The sequence below is a fragment of the Euprymna scolopes genome, chromosome 31, assembly GCF_053919585.1.
Source record: "Euprymna scolopes isolate OS-2025 chromosome 31, ASM5391958v1, whole genome shotgun sequence".
Lineage (NCBI taxonomy): Eukaryota > Metazoa > Mollusca > Cephalopoda > Sepiida > Sepiolidae > Euprymna > Euprymna scolopes.
In genome coordinates this window covers 68,706,978-68,728,944 of record NC_136512.1, presented here as the reverse complement: position 1 = coordinate 68,728,944, position 21,967 = coordinate 68,706,978, and the positions used below count along the sequence as shown (strand labels likewise).

General features: G+C 38.2%; 1 protein-coding gene and 1 pseudogene across 1 annotated transcript in view; both read right to left on the bottom strand.

Annotated features, from left to right (window-relative positions):
- Positions 1-9,529: 9,529 nt before the first annotated feature.
- Positions 9,530-21,967, bottom strand: part of LOC145255803 (dynein regulatory complex subunit 2-like) — a 59,333-nt gene continuing 46,895 nt past the window's right edge. The window contains exons 8-10 of the mRNA XM_080114490.1: positions 21,107-21,259; positions 12,588-12,805; positions 9,530-9,676 (exon numbers count right to left, since the gene is read on the bottom strand). Of these exons, the coding sequence (XP_079970616.1) occupies positions 9,577-9,676; positions 12,588-12,805; positions 21,107-21,259 (471 nt within the window). The 3' untranslated portion in view covers positions 9,530-9,576. The remainder of the gene's footprint in view (positions 9,677-12,587; positions 12,806-21,106; positions 21,260-21,967) is intronic.
- Positions 17,591-17,735, bottom strand: LOC145255932 (U2 spliceosomal RNA; annotated as a pseudogene).

Here is a 21,967-nt window from a genome sequence, read left to right as displayed (position 1 = left end):
CTGCAAAGAAGATTGAGCTCCCTCTACCAGGCTAGAAAACTTGTCACACCTGCCAGTATTCTATATATCTACAAAGCTACCATTCACCCATGCATGAACTGGTATACCAACTATTCACCCCTTTCTCTTTTAGACATGGTCCAAAAGAAGTCTCTAATCTAATTCTCTAGACGTGAAGGTCTTCTAACGAAGATGATTCATATGGCATTACTGGACAAATATTTAATATGAGCAGGGAGAGAGGGGACGCCTGGCCTTGCCCAGGCGTAAAATATGCTTAAATATATTTTTAATTAATGCAGATTTTGTATTTATTATTACTAAGCCAATTCTCTATTGAATATTATATATATAGTACTGATTTCAAAAGTTAAAAAAAAATGATAGGTGCCATCAGCTAGAATTGAAACCAAGACATTTATAGCTCCATTTCAGCTATCGATAGATAAATAAGAAAAAGTTTTAATTAAGCAAAAGTAATAGAAATATGTCCGCAAGTTGAAATTAACATTTTGTATTTCAACTTGCCAACATATTTCTGTACGCATTATACATCCATCCAAACAAAGATATTTCTCATTATAAATCATCCTTGGTGTATGATTACTATTTCTTATTGATTCTAGTGTGATGTGAGTAAAAGTTTAAATGTTTATCGGTTAAAAATGTTCACACGGACACACATACATACATCTACTGCTTTATTTATATAGATAATCATAGGCTTCTTGGCTAAAAGAAAGATCCAGATTGTCCTCAATGGCCATACATCCAAACAACCTGACATTAATACACGTGTCGATCCTTGGACTTTTATTGTTCCTGATATTCATAAAGGACCACCCCGATGAAATTGTCTCTGAGATGGGTATATTTGCTGGTGACATTAAGCTCTATTCTCTACATGTTGGTAAAATGAAAACACACATTTACCAAAGCAATGTAGTGGGGCAGGTTATCTCAATATTCCATAAGAATCTTTCACTTAGTGATACAAGCACCAAGTGAAAGATTGTCTCAGCAATCTGCCTCCGCCAATGGCTGAATCTTTAGAAGATGGTTTCCAAACTGTAGAATTGGACAACAAAAGGATGGCTGCATTTGATGCTACTAAGACAAAACTCTTTTCCTATTACAATATAAATAGAAAAACTTTTTCAACCACTGATTGTCATAGCTACTAACACCCTAACCGAGAGTCAAACATCCAAGCAACCTTTGTTCACAATTACATGCACAACTTAACATTTATCTCTTTGTTTGATTCCAGTAAAGCAACTGGCCCTGACGGCATTCCAGTTATAGTGCTGAAGAAACTCCAACCAGAACTTGCCCCCATACTTACAAAACTGTTTAAGCGTTGCCTTAAGGAGAAGTGCTTTCCAATACCCTGGAAAACCTCATCAGTATGCCCTGTATTTAAGAATTCAGGTGAAAAGTCATCTCCCTCTCAGTACAGACCAATAAGTCTCCTGTATGTCATGAGTAAGTTGTTGGAATCCATATTAAATATGGTGACATTAAGCTCTATTCTCTACATGTCAACCACCTCAGCAGAAACAACCTTCTTAGTGACATGCAATATGGTTTCTGCTCTGCAAGATCTACAGCAGATGTGCTAACGGTTATATCTCATAGGATTAGTGAATCTCTTGACAAAGGCTTCCTTTCCAGGGCAATTGCTCTTGACATATCAAAGGCCTTCGATAAGGTATGGCATAAGGGCCTACTTCACAAGATTTCCAGCTACGCTATCACTGGAAATGTTTTCTCAATCATTAAATCATTTCTCTCTGATAGGCTCATAAGAGTAGTGGCTGATGGACAAATATCAGAGGCCCACAGTATTAATGCTGGAGTCCCTCAGGTGTCCATCTTGGTCCCAACTCTCTTCCTGATCTACATCAATGACCTCCAAAAACACATACTTAAATTATTCGTTGACATCTATGCTGATGACACGACCATCTATGGCAACACATCAAAGGCCATAAATGACAAGGTTCCCTCTAATTCTCTCTCCTCTGATCTTGAGCGTGTGGTACAGTGGGGGAAGAGGTGGCTGGTTACTTTTAATGCATCTAAAACCAAGCTTCTATCTTTACATCATCAACGCTCTGATCCGCATCTGGCATCAATTGAAATAGATGGCTCTCGTCTTGGGGAGGCTCCATGTTTTGACAAGCTTTTGGGTTTGACCTTTACTCCTGATCTGAAATGGAACACGTACATCAGGTCTGTTGCCAAGGGAAAATGGTGGGATCCTTCTACCGCTCCAGAAGATATTTCACTACTGATGCAATTCTCTATCTGTATAAAAGCCAGGTATGTCCAAGGATGGAGTACTGCTGCCACATATGGGCAGGAGCTGCTAAAAACAGCCTATCCTGCCTTGACAGAGTACAAAATAGACTTTGTAGCTTAGTGGGGGTGCCTTTTTCTCTTCCCTGCAGCCTCTCTCCCACAGAAGAGACGTTGCGAGCCGATTTTTGTTTTATTGTTATTTCCATGGCAAGTGCTCGTCTGAGCTCCAATCTCTCGTCCCTCCCCGACAAATCTTTCATGAGAAACACCCGTCTGGCTGAAACTACTGTCAATAATTTTCCCCACTTTTTATCTGTGCCTAAATCCAAACGTAGATTCCATGAGCAAAGTTTCTTTCTCAGAAGTGCACGACTGTGGAACTCTCTTCTGTTTGTCTGTTTCCCAGCTGACTACAACTTGGATGTCTTCAAGTCCAACATAAACAAATTCCTGAGAAACCGCCCTCTTAAGTAAGACACTCTATCAAATCTCCAATACTAATGATTACTACAATGCTATCTCATTGATTACTGTACATGCAATAACCCTTATCCCTGAGTGGCCTCCGGGCCTTGATAAGTGGTGACCTCCATGCAATAAAAAAAAAAGAAAAAAAAGAGTGCATTGAACATTAAGACATGAGCAATGCTGCATGTTTGGTGGGATGCATAGCAGCATGCTGCAGATGTGGGGATCCAAGAACACCCCATCTTGAATTGACTTGACTTAAAGCGATGCTTACCCAGGATGTGTGGAGCCGGCTCCTCCAGTAGAACACACAGCCCCCAAATGAACACAGACTATACACAAAGGTTTGTAGCAGCCATGATACTGATGGGCAGCTAGTTGCAGGACCAGTAGCGAATACCTGTTAATCGGAGTTAGGTTCGACGTCAGCTTTGATGGTGTGTAACCACATCTTCAGTTGGCCTCCAGAGCGTCTTCACCAACTTTGGAGTGGTTCTGGAGCTATTACTTCGTGGATGGCATGCAGTGTGACAAACCAGCGAAGTCTCCTCTTTAGAAGAGATTGATTGAACGGGATAATCCTGCATTGCACCGTGACTTGGGTCCATTGGAGACAAAATGATACCCCATCGTATTACAGATATATTACTGAACAGATAGTAAGTATTTAATTTTTCTATTAGGGACATTGAAAACAAATTTTTACTCTATTTCGTACCCTGCGACTTGAAAAGGGGGAGGAGTCAAGCAATGGCGCGATTTTGTCACTAAAACTTCTAAAGAAGTGTCGTAGAGGGTATGTAAGGGACCCAAAACCTTAAAATAAATTGGCATCGCCGTATCTCTTTAGATATTGTGAAACCTGGATTTACCTGAAAACTTTTATTTTGTTTTTATTCTATTCTTTGTGTATCTTACGTAAGAAAGGTCACACCTGTCAAGCCAGTTGTAAAGATACAAGAAAGGAAAATAAAAAAAACTATTTAAAAAGTGTTTGATTGCAAGTCTTTTCTTCGGCAGGTGTACAAGTCTGAAAGCACTTAGACTTTTTTTTTTTTTTCTGAAAATTATTTTCCTTCCAAATATTTTTGTCTATATTTTTTCTAAACTGAGTGTTTTTTTTGTTTGTTTGTTTGTTTTATAAATTTTTGTAATTCATTTATTTTATTTACTTATTTGAAAATTATTTTCCTTCCAAATATTTTTGTCTATATTTTTTCTAAACTGAGTGTTTTTTTTTTTCTGTTTGTTTGTTTTATAAAGTTTTGTAATTCATTTATTTTATTTACTTATTTGAAAATTATTTTTTGCATCAGGCCGGTGCAAAAGTTTTTGTCGGTTTCTAGATGGGCCATTTTAAAACCATTTTACTTTAATTTGACGTGTATCGTTATTACTTAAACCTGTCACCATAATTAATTTATTACTTTTTCTTTTAAATTGTTAAAGAATCATTTTTATTTTTCTGTAATATTCTCTCCTCGCCCGAAAATGACCTTCTATTCCTTCGACAGAATCATCTTCTATCATAATGCTTGTCATCACACAATACTGCAGACCAAAGATTTCCTAGAAGAATTTGGTTGGGAAATCTTGCCCCATCCTGTACATTCTTCTGACCTAGCTCCCTCGGATTATCCCTTATTTCGAGGATTACAAAACCATTTAGATGGTCTTAGATTAACATCATACAAAGAGACTGAACATGAGTTAAAGTCCTATTTTACATGCAAACCTAAAGAACATTAAACATTATTTATAAGCTCTTTGACAGATGGAATCAAGTCATAGGGAGAAAGGTCATTATTGCTATGAATAAAAATTTTCAAAAACCGTTTTTATTTTGAAGATGAAATTTTAAATTGGCAAAGACTTTTGCACCAATATATTTACAAGGTGGAACGATAAAGTTGTCGCCCTAAAGAAAACAACACTACAGCTTTATTTTTAAACCTTTACCGAAAAAAAATTAATTCAGGTAACTTGATTATGTAGTAGAGCTGACATCTATTCAATGTAGCCGCCTTCAGCCTCAATCACCACCTCGATACGGGTCCGGAACTGGGAGCACGTTCTTTTCCACAAGCACCAACAGGAGCTCGGCAAATACTCGCCGGATGGTGGAGATCAGGCTGGCTTTGATGTTGTGGGAGGTCATGCTGGTGATGTTCTTGACGTATGACCAAACAAAGTAGTCAGCGGGTTCAGGTCGGGGGAGGAGGGGAACCAGTGAGAGAAGGGTACAAAGTTGTAGCAGTCTTTCTTTGAACTTGTAGGATGATACAGAGTCCTGCTGCCACACCCAGGATCTGCCAGCGGCCACCTGATTGCACCAGGGGATCACCATACTCTTCAGCACATCCAGGTACACTTTGGCATTGACTTTCAAGCCTACTTCCAAGATGTGGGGTGGCATGATGTGGCCCTCACTTGAAATCATATCAAAGACCATAAACGTGGCTGGAAAATTCACCCTGAGCACGTCCCTGTTATTCGTGACAATCCATCAATGCATTTTGAGGGTGCTGGCAATGGTCCTGTTATCATAATTGGATCAGTAGAGAGCATGAGTTGTACAGTGGAACATCTCCGATCTCGCTCGTTGAACATTGTGTCACTTTCAGACAGGATAGAAGGCTCTTATCGCTCTTGGGATTTGTATACAACTGGCCAACTAGTAAATGATCTACAACAAACAAAAAAGTTTTTATCAAATAGAAATGGAATCATGGCGTCTTTTCTAGGGCAACAATTTTATCGTTCCACCCTGCACTTATTCTTTCTGGTTCTTACTAAGAAACAGAAAAGAATTTTTTTTTTTTTATCTTTATTAAGCCATAGTCATAAAAACCATTAGCAATAGACAGAGGCTACCTAGCTAATTAAGGAATATATAAAACTTAGGAACATCACAATAGTTAGACAATATAGAACTCCGAAAATGTGATGGGGCAAGGACCATGAAATAATCTGCAGGCAACAGATACAACTGTCACATTCCAACAAGCAGCTACCAAACCAATTAGATCATATACTCCAAAAGGAACAGGATCGCGGCAGGAAAGATGCAACTGTTGACTTAAAGTGACGCTCATTCAGGATAAGTTGAGCTGGCTCCTCTAGTAGAACACACAGGCCCCAAATGAAGTGGTCGTCAAATCTGAGATTACTAGATATTATTACTTCCAGATATTCCGGACTTTTTGAGAATGGCGCAAACGTGTGTCTTGAAACCAAATCCATTTAGTAAGTACATTATTTTTCTCAATAAATTATTTGTGCCAAGTAGGATTTTGTGTTCATAGCTTAATTTAATAAAATATCTGCATTTTTTTTTTCTCAAAGAAACCAAAATGCATTATGGTGGATATACTTTTATCAGTGAAGTAATTTTTTGTAAAGAAATTGTTGGGTGTAAATGCGAGTTTCATTTTAAAAGATACTTTATGAAAATGGCTGACTTGTTTTATTAGGAAACTGTGAGTAAATCAGTTAGGAAGTGATTTTCTTACGGTACAGACACACAACTGAATTAGTCCTCATGCGAAAGAGCAGGAAACAAAATGTTTTAAATAATAATAATAATAGAATAACAATAACAAAGACTTTCGCTGGCGGGGAATACTAGAGACCGTAACCAGTTATACAGTCCTTTTGAAATTTTCATCTCTATTTTTCTCGTTATGTACTGAATATCTGTTAAGGAAACCTATATAAAATATGTTCCTTATTAAATTTTAAAGATTTTCTATTCTGAAAGAAGTTTGTTAAAATTTAATTTAAAAAAGTTATTTTAAAGTTTTTGTTAAAAAAAAAAAAATCAGAATTTCTTATTCAGACCTGTATTACAAAATTGCAAAAAATGAGTTGTGGTGTGAGGAGAGGGGGTTTCAAAAATGAGTTGTGGTGTGAAGAGAAATACAAACTGAAATAGAGAGAAGGAGAGTTTTAAAATATAATCTTAAAAAGATAAGATACAAGTCAGAAAAGCATTTCATCCAAGGCATGAAAATTGTTAAACAAAATGTTTTTACTATAGGCTTTAAAAATAAAGGTACAGGATTCAATTTGAAATTTATTTATCTTCAAAGTGCACTTTTATAAATTTGACAAAGTAAGGTATAAAAATTTTATTTAAATTGAATCAAAAAATTACCTTGGATTTATTTTATGTAATGTACATTTTCTTGCAATTTAAAAACATTATCTTTCATCTAGCAATTAATGATATAGATATAAAATTTTCAATGATTTTTTTTAAAAAGTGCTACAGAATGTACATTACATAAAATAAATCCAAGGTAATTTTTTGATTCAATTTAAATTTAATTTTTATACCTTACTTTGTCAAATTTATAAAACGTGCACTTTGAAGATAAATAAATTTCAAATTGAATCTTGTACCTTTATTTTTAAAGCCTATAGTAAAAACATTTTGTTTAACAATTTTCATGCCTTGGATGAAATGCCTTTCTAACTTGTAAATATATTACATTCTCTACTTATATATAAAAAGCACTTTGTGTCTGTGTCTGTGAGTTCATTACCTATCGACGCCAAAATGTCTGGGCCGACTTTTTTGAAATTCCATTCAAATATATTTTATGTGCTTGGGAGTGTTTTTAGATAGGGTTTGTATTAGAACGCCTCTGATAAATATGAAAGTCAATGGTTGAAAAAAATCCAATTTAAGAAGAAAAAGTCTCATTTTGACAACAGTTAACACCATTATACAGCCTAACATCACAAGTGGATCTGAGACGTTTTATCGCCGCGCAATTAGAAGGGTCGGCATATGAAATCAACAGTAGGTTCTTTGATAAGACAGGGGCACATTCAAAATGAATGTTTCTGTTTAGAGCACAATTGAACTGTGATACTTGACTTTTGCATTTTAAACTTTAATTCAAGTCATTAGATATAAAAATAATTTTATAAAATCAACAGTGGGTTATCTACAGTGTAATGTAGATACAATAATATATTATGGATTAAGCCACTGTGGGGAGGTATGTCAAGCTTCTTCCCTGTGCACCGCAGTGGATCCCCGATTAAAGTAGGCAATCAATGAATTTGATTGAAAAATAGACGAGTTAACTGATTTCGATGACAATAAAAATATTCAAAGTGAGGAACATTCATTGATTCTCATTTAATCCCGGACAACGTCGAATTTCCCTGTTAGTCTTATATATAAAGTAAAGTCAGTTTTTATCATTTCATTGTCATCGATAGCTTTCTTCCTACAAAAAGAATTATCTGATTCTGGTTTTTAAGTTTTTCTTTTGGATTGTTGAAACATATTGGTAAGAAAGAAGAAATGAAATTCGATTTAATTCCTTCCGAAAAATACTTTGCGTGTTTTGGAATTTTTTTTAATTGGCTGATTTGTCCATATAGAATTGCTTCCGTTTCATTTGAACAAGACAATATTTTTTGAGAGAAACAGCACAGACTTTTGACAAACGCAAAATAATTTTTTAAAACGTTCGTAAAAGCAGTTATTGAGAAGAAGAGACGTTGCGTGTTTATCTTTGCTCTATCGTGGCACATGCTCAACTAAACTTCAATCTATGACCATCTTTACTACAAGAACTGTCAATAATTCTACTTACTCTCTATCGGTGCCTAAAACTAAACGAAAATTCCATGAGCAATGTTTGTGCAAGACAATGCCATGAGGCTGCTTCCCAGCATTTTCAAGTCTAATATAAATAAATGTTTGTTGAGCCATCCTCTTAAATAATCAAACCATATCTAAGTTCCACCATCACTGGTCATCACAAAGTTGTCTCACAGTCTAGTTAACACTCATTAACCCTTATCCTCGAGTGGCCTTGGGCCTTGATGAGCAGTGACCCCTCCCCCTAGTAAAAGAAGAAGAAGTATTTACTTGCAATTTGTTTTGCTTTTTTTTCTTTTTTTTTTTTTTTTAAATATACTGGGTTTTATTGAAGAGTCTCTGTGTTATGAACCCATCATGGGATGAGTGCTCTGACTAGTTTTCCAACATAACTGTTTTCCAACATAACTGTTTTCCAACATAGCAGTTGTATGTATGTCAGCTGATATGAACTAGCTAATATATTAACTAGCTAACATACCCACCTTAATATTTGACGTTATATATCAAACAAGGTAACTCTCTTGCTTTGTTAATGTGGTGTAGTCCTTAGCTTTGGTAGAAGTCATCTTTGAGAGATAATAGTGTTTTTAGTGTGTTGTCAAAGAAATACACAGACATTTAATATGGATTGAGATATAAAAGTTATTGTTTTAGTGAAGGAAGAAAATGAAGGATATCCACAAACACGCAGGCATGTAAAAATGGAAAAAAATCAAACATTAAGAGAAAAGAAAGGTCACCAAGTAGTAAGTGCGACCTAAAACCTTTAAATAAAAATATTAAGAAAAACGAAATTTTATAAAGAAACGTCTGCTCAACATCCTCCTCCAGCCTTTGATTGGAGGAAGCAAAAGGACTCAATGACTTACATACCAGCCTGATTCATCTTACACATGCATTCTTACACACTAGCAACAATCAGGTGAACAGAAACGAACTGCTACACATAGCTATACACACACACTAACAAGAATAACATAAACTAACGCCCATACATACACAATGCCACGCTGCCAAATACTCAGATATGTATATTAACTGTAAGCACTGTTCCTGGCACTTTTCAAAGATGTTTCTATCGCCAATATACACTATCCAAAGCCAAGACCAACACTACACTAGTAGCAGATATTCGTGGCAACAATAAAATTTATTTGCATAAAATAAACTACAGTTCTTCAATAAATTATATTTTTTGCAATCAGGGCCGCTTCCTGTTTAACGTGTCCAGTAGGATTTTTCTTCATGACTCGTGGATCGTTCATTTCAATTTGCAAACTGCAAAAAAATAAAATAAAAAGCAGAATAAAATTTGTATCATTTCGATTTGTGGTGTGACGCCATCATTAAATATGAGTTAGGGTAAAAAGTTATCATTTTAACAAAGCAAGAAAAGAATGTGTGTGTGTGTGTATATATATATATATATATATATATATATATATGTGTGTGTGTGTGTACAACTCTCCTACAGCTCAAACCACTGGACAGATAGATCATGACCAAACCTTGGCATGGTGAACACCATTTTTCAAGGTTACGGTTAAGGTCATAGCCTATGTACATATACTCTCCTACAGCTCCAACCACTGAACCGATCATGACTAAACCTGACATGATGATGGTCTCCGACCTAGGGATGGTGCACACTATTTTTCAAGGTCAAGTTCAAAAGGTCAGGACCTTGCTGCTGTGTGCACAGGTTTCTGCTTTGCAGATATCCAATCATAGAGAAAAATCCCGTGCAAAACGTGGGTATATCGTTAGTTATCATTCCAAAACCAGAAGATATATTTTGGACCCAATATTTAGTAATGATTTAAAAAGTTAAAAAAAAAAATGACTTGTGCGCCACCACCGAGAATCGGAACCAAAATGCAAAAGAAAAACAAAAAAAAAACAAGTGAAGCATACATGGTTCCCGCCGTGAGTGCACAGTGAACGAGGCATAAAAAATGACTAAGTTCAGCATTTGTCCCCCCCCCATCCCTCATTTAGCCCCAAAAGTCCCCCAGGGAACGCCAAATCCTGGTGAAAATATACAAATGGTGCAGTTTTAGGCCTTAACATATGTAAATTTGAGTTCTGCACCATGCAAAAAAAAGAAAGAAGTTCATCATTTGCCACCCTACTCCACCCGCCATTTAGCCCTAAAAGTCGCCAAGGCTTTAAGATATTTAAATTTGAATCACCATGCAAAACTGTTAAATAGACACCGAAAATTTTGGACAAATATGGTAAAATAATCCCCAAAATGGAGTGTTCTTATTAGCCCTTAAAGTGTCCCTGCGGCACACCCAAAAGTTATTGCAAAGTATAGACAAACAAAATTATATAGAAATCAATTAGTTACAACTTTTCAGAAAGTTTTATAAAAAATCCAAGTTATCAATTTTTATAATAAGCACAAAAGTGTCAATTTTAGCCATTTTAACCCGAAGGGCACCCCTAGAGGGGCAACCGGAGTTTTCCCGGAAAATCTATTCTGTTACTTTTTTACTCATATCATGTTTAATGTTTGTGCAAAATTTCAAAAAATTCCAAAGTGTAGTTATTGAGAAAAGTGCAGATATACGAATGGTTGAACAGACAAGGGTGAATTTACAGGTCCACCCTCCTTTTGTTGGGGGACCAAAAAACAAAACTTATAGGAGTATACATTTTATGCAAAAAAATAATTAAGTATGCCTTATTTTTGTAAAAGATATTTTTCTAAATAAAAACATATACAAAACTTTTACATATGTTCTTTTATGTCAACTTGAAAAATTATTTTAAACTGAAACAGGAAGTCTGGTTTAGTAAGCAGAACGTTTTTATATCAATGCAAACTTCTTATCTAACACTGTTTTCCTGCGGACTTTGAGTCGGCAGTTTTTCTGATTCACGGAATCGGAATTCAAATATTTGACTTTCAATTTATGCAGCAATCAAAGGATGACGAAATCACATTAATGAACGGGTGTTTTTGAGCTGGTCACATGATACTACAGGTTGATAAAATCAATGTTGATTGACAGACAAGCGAAAGGACCTTGACAGATAAATGATTGCAGTCTTTTGGTAGATCTCATCATCTTGGTTTCAGAATCAGTTCGACCGTCTAAAAATAAAAGAAACGGCCATAGCCCTACAGAAAGTGTAGGTTGAAAGTTCTAGGGGGGGGGGGGGGAGGAACAATCTCTTTCGTTCTTTGCAGGCCTTTTCCCAAAGAAGAGTGATCGTTATTCTTTCTCTACTCTATCGTTATTTTCATAGAAAATGCTTTGAGTTAAAACGTTCCTGTGAAAACTAACTCGTTTTAGGAAGTGAAGAGGAAAGTGAATCCAAAACGAAGTGGAGAAAGAAAGGGGGGAGCAATTAGAGCCATTTTCTTTTTAGTTGTTCGTTTGAATCACTTTGCAATTCAGTCACTATAAAGTACAAAAGCGGTTGGGCGCCATTTGACTAGAATTTAAATTCAAATACTTGAATTTGAATTTCTGAACCAATCAGATCCAGTGTTTATGAGCTGGTCACATGCTATAGGTCGATAAAAATCAGTGTCGATCAACAGACAAGTGGAAGGACTTCAACGGACAAATGATGGCTATTATTTTGGTAGAATTTATCATCTTGTCTTCAGAGTCAGCCCAGCTGTTCAAATCACAGAAACAACCATAGCACTACAGAAAATGCGGGATGAAAGTTTTAGTGGAGGGGAGAATATACTTTTTTGTTTTTTTACAGGCCCTTTCTCAAAGAGACATTGTTAGTCGTTTTTTACTCTATCATTATTTCCATAGAAAATGCTCGACTGAACTCCAATCTCTGGTTGCTCCTTTTAAGGCGTTCGCTGCAAGAACTTATCTTCCTACCACAACTGCAAAGAACTTTTCTTTCCTCATCCTAACATCAAACAGAATCCGCATTAACAGAGTTTCTTTCCAAGAACCTCTCATCCGTGGAAAACGTTAACATTGGACTGCTTCCTTGCAAGCTACAACTTTTCTTCTACCACAATTATAGAACTACATACCAGCAATGGCACAATGACTATAGCTGCTTCATCAAGGACTGCAGAATTAATGCCTAACACAGCTTACAACAACATGTAAATGCTCGACTGCCTATACGTGCCTAACGGGTCCTGTTGATTAGTAATCACACAAGATAATAATAATAATAATAAAATTAATCTGTTTCTTACCCTGCATTCTCTGAGCCGCGTATCATTAGAAGTGGGTTTACTTCCGACAAGACCGCATTGTTAACGGATATACCGTCCAGATATTGCTTGAGCAGACATCGCAGTTTCTGGTTCTCCTGGGTCAAAAGATTTTGCTCTTTTTGCAAGACGACTTTATCCAACATGACTTTCTGGTAACGCTTCCAGAAATTTTCCAGAGGTTGGTATTCCATCATCAACTGTTAGGAACAGAAAAAAAAATGTGCTTAAATCACAGTTTATTAATTCAGGCAAGCAAATGACAAAGTAAGTTTAAATCAAGATGAATTTTTCAACTTGTGTGTGTGCATGTGTGTGTGTGTGTGTGTGTGTGTGTGTGTGTGTGTGTGTGTGTGTGTGTGTGTGTGTGTGTGTGCGTGTCTAGCTCAAAGTATAAAACGCACAAAACAAACACCCACAAAGTTTATACATTCTTCACTGGCGCAACAAACAATAGCAAGGAGTTATTTCCCTTATGCCAACGCTTTTCTCAAGGAATCTGTATAATGGAGAGTTGTTTGAGCTAGTATCAGTTACAACTAAAGAAGACTAAAGAGTTCGAAATTTCGCAGTGGTTGGTAGTCCATCATTAACTGTTAGGAACAAAAAAAAATGTGCTTACATCACAGCTTATCAATTCATTATTAAATTAACATAATTGGGGGAACCAATGCTAATAAGAAAATTGAGTCGATCATGAAAAGTTGTGTAATGTCGATTGATACAAATATACATTATTTTTTAGAAATACAGAATCACTTTCAACGATTATTTATAAGCTGTAACATATGGCGCACATGTGAGAAAATCAGCAGCAGCCGTAGGATAGCTGACGCGAAAATATTAGCAGTAGCAGCCGTTTTAGAACATATGCATATAAAGCAAGTGTGCACGTGCTGACGTCACGGGAAGTAGGAGAAAAAAAAAAGGAGAAAAAAGGGACAGCACGTGGTCGAGCAAAAAAGAGAAGAAGCAGATTACATGCAGAGCCAGATGGACGTGTGAAGCTAAGGGCGAGAAAGCGCTGGCTAACAGTCATAAAAACGAATTAACAGTGAGCAGTGTTGCTAATTCAGTGTTCCCCCCCCCCCCGCTAGATCTGGAGATTTTTTTTTAGATCTAATGGCTAGCATTTTTTTTTTTCTCTCTTTAAAATTTGGAGATTTTGTTTCGTGTGCCAGTAAGATTTGAAGAATTTCAAAACAAAAAAAAAACAAAAACAAACCCCGTCCTCTTGTACTTACGTTTCTTCTTGATTAAAATATTGTTGTAGTACGAAAATTAACATGTACTAACATTATTATTATTAAAAGAACGAGAAATGGAAGAACAGATGGTATTTATTTGCTCCCCCACCGAGCAAATTAGGCACAAGGCCGATTTTTAATGTGAGGAGTGAAGGGAGGGGGAAGGGAAAAAGGGGACCAGCTCCCGAGAGGTGGGAAATGGGAGCTGGTTAATGGTCAGGCATGTGGGGTTGCCCCCACATCTGGTCTTTGCTAGTCATAGCTTGCAGTATCTGCCGGAACAGATGGTATTTATTTGCTCCCCCACTGAGCAAATTAGGCACAAGGCCGATTTTTAAAGTGAGGAGTGAAGGGGAAATGGGGACCAACTCCCCGGGGAGTAGGGGAGCTGGATAGTGACAATTGGTATGAAGGGTTGCCCCTACATTGACCAAGTTCTTATATGTGGAGTTGCCCCCACATATGGTCTTTGCTTGCAGTATCTGTCGGAACAGATACTACACTTTGATCCCGGCCAAAAGGCCTATTGTTATTGTACCTATTTACTATGCCTCCCCACGGGACAGAGTTAGACACCAGGGTCGTTTTTTAACGTGGAGAAAAGGTACAAAAATAAAAATTGTCTCAGTCGTGAAGGATTTCTCCTCCACCGAAAGAGAACAAGAAAATGAAGTGCAGCATCTGAAGAACAGATGGTATTTATTTGCTCCCCCACCAAGCAAATTAGGCACAAGGCCGATTTTTAATGTGAGGAGTGAAGGGAGGGGGAAGGGAAAAAGGGGACCAGCTCCCGAGAGGTGGGAAATGGGAGCTGGTTAATGGTCAGGCATGTGGGGTTGCCCCCACATCTGGTCTTTGCTAGTCATAGCTTGCAGTATCTGCCGGAACAGATGGTATTTATTTGCTCCCCCACTGAGCAAATTAGGCACAAGGCCGATTTTTAAAGTGAGGAGTGAAGGGGAAATGGGGACCAACTCCCCGGGGAGTAGGGGAGCTGGATAGTGACAATTGGTATGAAGGGTTGCCCCTACATTGACCAAGTTCTTATATGTGGAGTTGCCCCCACATATGGTCTTTGCTTGCAGTATCTGTCGGAACAGATACTACACTTTGATCCCGGCCAAAAGGCCTATTGTTATTGTACCTATTTACTATGCCTCCCCACGGGACAGAGTTAGACACCAGGGTCGTTTTTTAACGTGGAGAAAAGGTACAAAAATAAAAATTGTCTCAGTCGTGAAGGATTTCTCCTCCACCGAAAGAGAACAAGAAAATGAAGTGCAGCATCTGAAGAACAGATGGTATTTATTTGCTCCCCCACCGAGCAAATTAGGCACAAGGCCGATTTTTAATGTGAGGAGTGAAGGGAGGGGGAAGGGAAAAAGGGGACCAGCTCCCGAGAGGTGGGAAATGGGAGCTGGTTAATGGTCAGGCATGTGGGGTTGCCCCCACATCTGGTCTTTGCTAGTCATAGCTTGCAGTATCTGCCGGAACAGATGGTATTTATTTGCTCCCCCACTGAGCAAATTAGGCACAAGGCCGATTTTTAAAGTGAGGAGTGAAGGGGAAATGGGGACCAACTCCCCGGGGAGTAGGGGAGCTGGATAGTGACAATTGGTATGAAGGGTTGCCCCTACATTGACCAAGTTCTTATATGTGGAGTTGCCCCCACATATGGTCTTTGCTTGCAGTATCTGTCGGAACAGATACTACACTTTGATCCCGGCCAAAAGGCCTATTGTTATTGTACCTATTTACTATGCCTCCCCACGGGACAGAGTTAGACACCAGGGTCGTTTTTTAACGTGGAGAAAAGGTACAAAAATAAAAATTGTCTCAGTCGTGAAGGATTTCTCCTCCACCGAAAGAGAACAAGAAAATGAAGTGCAGCATCTGAAGAACAGATGGTATTTATTTGCTCCCCCACCAAGCAAATTAGGCACAAGGCCGATTTTTAATGTGAGGAGTGAAGGGAGGGGGAAGGGAAAAAGGGGACCAGCTCCCGAGAGGTGGGAAATGGGAGCTGGTTAATGGTCAGGCATGTGGGGTTGCCCCCACATCTGGTCTTTGCTAGTCATAGCTTGCAGTATCTGCCGGAACAGATGGTATTTATTTGCTCCCCCACCGAGCAAATTAGGCACAAGGCCGATTTTTAATGTGAGGAGTGAAGGGATGGGGAAGGGGAAAAGGGGACCAGCTCCCGAGAGGTGGGAAATGGGAGCCGGTTAAAGGCCAGGCATGCGGGGCTACCCCCACATCCGGTCCTTGCCAGTCATAGCCAGTCACAGCTTGCAGCATCTGCCGGAACAGATGGTATTTATTTGCTCCCCCACTGAGCAAATTAGGCACAAGGCCGTTTTTAATGTGAGGTAAAACCAGCTCCCCTAAAAGTAGGCAAAAAGGGGGCACTCTGGTTACCAAAAATAATAATTGTCCCAGTATAGAGGGTTTCCCCTCCATTGACTGGTACAAATTATCTTAAGTGCAGCATCTGCCGGAACAGATGGTATTTATTTGCTCCCCCACTGAGCAAATTAGGCACAAGGCCGTTTTTAATGTGAGGTAAAAACCAGCTCCCCTAAAAGTAGGCAAAAAGGGGGCACTCTGGTTACCAAAAATAATAATTGTCCCAGTATAGAGGGTTTCCCCTCCATTGACTGGTACAAATTATCTTAAGTGCAGCATCTGCCGGAACAGATGGTATTTATTTGCTCCCCCACTGAGCAAATTAGGCACAAGGCCGTTTTTAATGTGAGGTAAAAACCAGCTCCCCTAAAAGTAGGCAAAAAGGGGGCACTCTGGTTACCAAAAATAATAATTGTCCCAGTATAGAGGGTTTCCCCTCCATTGACTGGTACAAATTATCTTAAGTGCAGCATCTGCCGGAACAGATGGTATTTATTTGCTCCCCCACCGAGCAAATTAGGCACAAGGCCAATTTTTAATGTGAGGAGTGAAGGGAGGGGGAAGGGGAAAAGGGGACCAGCTCCCGAGAGGTGGGAAATGGGAGCTGGTTAAAGGTCAGGCATGTGGGGTTGCCCCCACATCTGGTCTTTGCTAGTCAAAGCTTGCAGCATCTGCCGGAACAGATGGTATTTATTTGCTCCCCCACTGAGCAAATTAGGCACAAGGCCGATTTTTAATGTGAGGTAAAAACCAGCTCCCCTAAAAGTAGGCAAAAAGGGGGGACTCTGGTTACCAAAAATAATAATTGTCCCAGTGTAGAGGGTTTCCCCTCCATTGACTGGTACAAATTATCTTAAGTGCAGCATCTGCCGGAACAGATGGTATTTATTTGCTCCCCCACTGAGCAAATTAGGCACAAGGCCGTTTTTAATGTGAGGTAAAAACCAGCTCCCCTAAAAGTAGGCAAAAGGGGGCACTCTGGTTACCAAAAATAATAATTGTCCCAGTATAGAGGGTTTCCCCTCCATTGACTGGTACGAATTATCTTAAGTGCAGCATCTGTCGGAACAGATGGTATTTATTTGCTCCCCCACTGAGCAAATTAGGCACAAGGCCGTTTTTAATGTGAGGTAAAAACCAGCTCCCCTAAAAGGGATCACTCTGGTTACCAAAAATAATAATTGTCCCAGTATAGAGGGTTTCCCCTCTATTGACTGGTACAAATTATCTTAAGTGCAGTATCTGCCGGAACAGATGGTGTTTATTTGCTCCCCCACTGAGCAAATTAGGCACAAGGCCGTTTTTAATGTGAGGTAAAAACCAGCTCCCCTAAAAGGGGTCACTCTGGTTACCAAAAATAATAATTGTCCCAGTATAGAGGGTTTCCCCTCCATTGACTGGTACAAATTATCTTAAGTGCAGTATCTGCCGGAACAGATACTACACTTTGATCTTGGCCAAAAGGCCAAGAAAAAAAAAGTAAACAGTAAATTGATTAAAATATTGTTGTAGTACGAAAATTAACATGTATTAACATTATCATTACTACATTAGTGAAATACATAACTGCATGCTGTATAACTGCATTATTACTGTACTAGCATTTCAGCCCGGCGTTGCCCGGGTGTTTGGAGGCGTATGTTGAGCAAAAAAAATGGTCAATTTTTTTAAACTTTGACCCCTATTATGACCCTTTAACTTTTATTGTTTTGGGCTCAAATCAAGTTATTAAGTTAGATCCATGTCCAAGGAACCTATATCTAAAATTTCAAGTGTTTAGACCCAAAATTGGCGGAGGAGTTTGGTAGAGTTCTCAAAGGTCAAACGTTGAACTTTGACTACTTAACAGCCAAATTTCTGGCTGAAAACGGATTACATAGATTTTCCCAGACTTAAAATTGACAGAGTTATTGCGTAGGAAAATGTACACACACGCACACACACGTTCACTTTTATATATATATATATATATATATATATATATATATATATATATATATATGTATATATATATATATATATATATATATATATATATATATATATATATATATATAAAATAGATTAAGGAGTAATAGTGTCTTCAGAAAATGTTTGAGGAGCATTCATTATCGTATACAATCTCATACATAGATGTTTTAAAACTTCATCGATATTCACCTGTTTTTTCGCTATTTGTGTGGTGGGGGTTGGGTGGGTTAGGGGGTAAAGAACGAAACCCTCGCGAAGGAATACTGTAGTTGAATAACTGTGCCTCCTTTGACGTTTGAATTCTTGCAACCATTAAAGAGCCGTAAGTTTCTCAGAGTATTCACACGTAATCGCCCCCCCCCAAAAAAATAGAATCTTATGTCTTAGAGTGGGAGTGATTTAGCAAGAGCGTGTTAATCTGCAATGATACGCATTTTTTTTTTTTTTTTTTTTTGTCACAGAACACAGAGTGACGTATAAATATCTTCCATGTTTTGAATGGATCTTAAATAGAACACTATTATGTAACTAAAAGCAATATTTCTGTATTAAGGAGTAAGAGTGTCTTTAAGAATTTATTTGGAAAGCATTCAGTACTGTATATAATCTCATACGTAAACGTTTTTAAACTGCATCCAATATTGGCATTTTTTTTTTCTTGCTCTTTATGGAGAGGGGCGGGGGTAAACAACGACCCCCTCCCTCCTCCCAGCGAAAAATGAAGAAATACTGTATTTGGATAATCTATAACTAAAGAGGGTAAATGTTACCTTACCACCCTAATTTGTTTTTTTAGGGGTATTCGAGGTCGCTGACAACAAACCCGCCGCAAATTTACAGTTTGCATGGTATTAACCCTAGACCTGGGACTATTTTGTGTCATTTCACCGCCTTCGGTAGTGTTTTTCTTACATGATACGTTCGCGTGCGAACGGGCGTAGTGAAGTGTCTTTTCACATCGCGTAGGAATCTTTCTAATAAGAAAGTTAAAAAAAAAAAAATGTTTCATTTTTTCTTTTTTTTTTTCTTTTTTTCTTACGTAGTTTTTAATGCTTGATTGATCAAAAATTTTAATTGATCAAAAAATAAAGTTTTTCACAAGTGGTTTGCAAAAACATAATCACCAAACGCATTTTTATGTTTTTCGTTCTTTTTTTTTGGGGGGGGGTCCATTAACAGGTGCTTCTGCAGTTTAATTAACCGTTTTTCCGTTTTTCAACGCTCTGATCCCCAGCTGGCATCAATTGTGATGGATGGCTCTCGTCTGGGTGAGGCCCCGTGTTTTGACAAGCTTTTGGGTTTGACCTTTACTCCTGATCTGAAATGGAACACGTACATCAAGTCTGTTGCCAAGGTCGCAGGAAAGATGGTGGGATCCTTCTACCGCTCCAGAAGATATCTCACTACAGATGCAATTCTCTATCTATATAAAAGCCAAGTACGGCCAAGGATGGAATACTGTTGCCATATCTGGGCAGGAGCTGCCAAAAACAGCCTATCATGCCTTGATAGAGTACAAAATAGACTTCGTGGTTTAGTGGGGGATGCCCTTTTCTCTACCCTGCAACCCCTCTCCCACAGAAGAGACGTTGCGAGCCTATCCTTGTTTTATCGTTATTTTCATGGCAGGTGCTCGTCTGAACTCCAATCCCTGGTCCCCCCTCGCCAATCTTTCACAAAAAACACCCGTCTAGCTGAATCCACTGTGAAAAATTTCCCCCACTCTATATCTGTGCCTAAATCAAAACGCGGATTTCATGAGCAAAGCTTCTTTCTTAGAACTGCACGCCTGTGGAACTCTGTTCCGTCTGCCTGCTTCCCTCCGGACTACAACTTGGATGTCTTCAAGTCTAATGTTAACAAATTCCTAATGAACCGCCCCCCCTAATTAAACACTTCATAAAATCTCCTCACTAACGTGATGTACTTGCAATAACCCTTATCCCTGAGTGGCTTCCGGGCCTTGATAAGTGGTGATCACTGTGTAAAAAAAAAAAAAAGTAATTCGCCGACATTTACCATTTCACAAAAATTCTGTTTACATTGGGGAGGGCGCGCCTCAGCACCACCACCGTCGCCTCCTCCCCAATGTAAACAGAACTTTTGTGAAATGGTAAATGTCGGCGACAATATGGTTGTGTTCAAGTCTAAGGTAAATAAGTTCTTGATGAGCCGTTCCATATTCCATATGTACACTCTTTAACCCTTATCCTTGAGTGGCCTCTGGGCCTTGATAATGTGGTGATGCCTTTGTAAAAAAAAAAAAAAAAAAAAAAAGTTACTTACGGGAAAACGGTTAATTAAACTGCAGAAGCACTTGTTAAACTACACAAGTCCTATAATTAAATACACCACCCACACCCAAAAAAAGAACGAAAAACATAACAATATGTTTGGTGGTTATGCTTTTGTAAACCTCTTGGGAAAACTGTTTTTAGATCAATTAAAAAGCATTAAAAATACGTAAAACAAAATAAATAAATAAACCACTATTTAAAAAAAGAAAAAAAAAAAAAAACTTTCTTTGAAATGACCGCTTAAAGATTCTGGCATGCCAAGATTCATACGCGATGTGAATCCCACTACTCCCGTTTGCACGCGAACGTATCATGTAAGAAAAACACTACCGAAGGCAGTGAAATGGCACAAAATAGTCCCAAGGTTTAGCGGTTAATGCCATGCTAACGGCAAGCTTGCGGCGGGTTTGATTATCAGATTCGTTGTCAGCGACCTCGAATACTCCTAAAAAAACAAATTAGAGAGGTCGATGTTCCATTGTAGCGTAAGGTAACATTTACCCTAAAGAGTTTCCTTAAATTATATGAGTTTATTCAGCATTCTGGTGTAATAAAAAGCCAGTTAAACCTTAAACCTTACTTTGGCTAAAGGTTCAGTTGGAGATTCCATGTCATGTCTCAGTAATTCTTCCTTCTCTTCCTTCGTCAAAGAACTCGCATGGAACGGTAAGATCTTCTCTTCTTCCGTCTCAAGTTTACGGCAACCTTCAAACAATCTCAAGATTTGAATACACTGAAAAAAAAAAAAATCAGTTCATCGCATAAAAAAGGAAGAGGTGTTAGTATTGATCATGTTTTTTTTTTTTGTTGATCTGGTGTGAAAAAATGGTGTTAAAAATATTTTCCACATAAGCAGACGAAACGAAAATTCCAACAGAAGTAAAAAAAATATATAAAAAATCGATTTAGTGTTATATTTCAGTATATGACGTTACAAATAGGAAGTCTATAATGAAACGTGGCAAAAAAAAAAAAGGAAAGGTTTTCTCTTTGATCAATGGGATCCATCGCCTTTTATAAAGCTCTGTCCCCCTCCTCTGGTGAGAAGCTGCTATGCTATAAAGGATTAAAGCAACAAAAAACAATAGCCGTCGAGCAACACCACAAAGCATACTTTCTATGTAAGTACGATGTGTTACATAGCCAGAAAAAGAGGGGGAAATGCCAGTGCTCTAGTGGAAGAGCCAGGCTGAGCTTTAAATGTAGCCTGGGCAGTCCCGTTGGTATTCTCTAGTAGAGATGCCCCAGGCAATTGGCAATAAACTAACCTCTTCCCAAAGAGGGAAGGCAAGGCCTAGGAAGATGGACTTACTAGGACTATCCAAGAGATATACCACAGTCCGAGAGATAAAGATATTGAAATGGCCAGTTTCTTTCAGATAATCACTGACCAAATCATTTTGTATTTCACTATATGAATTAAACAAAAATGTGAAAGATC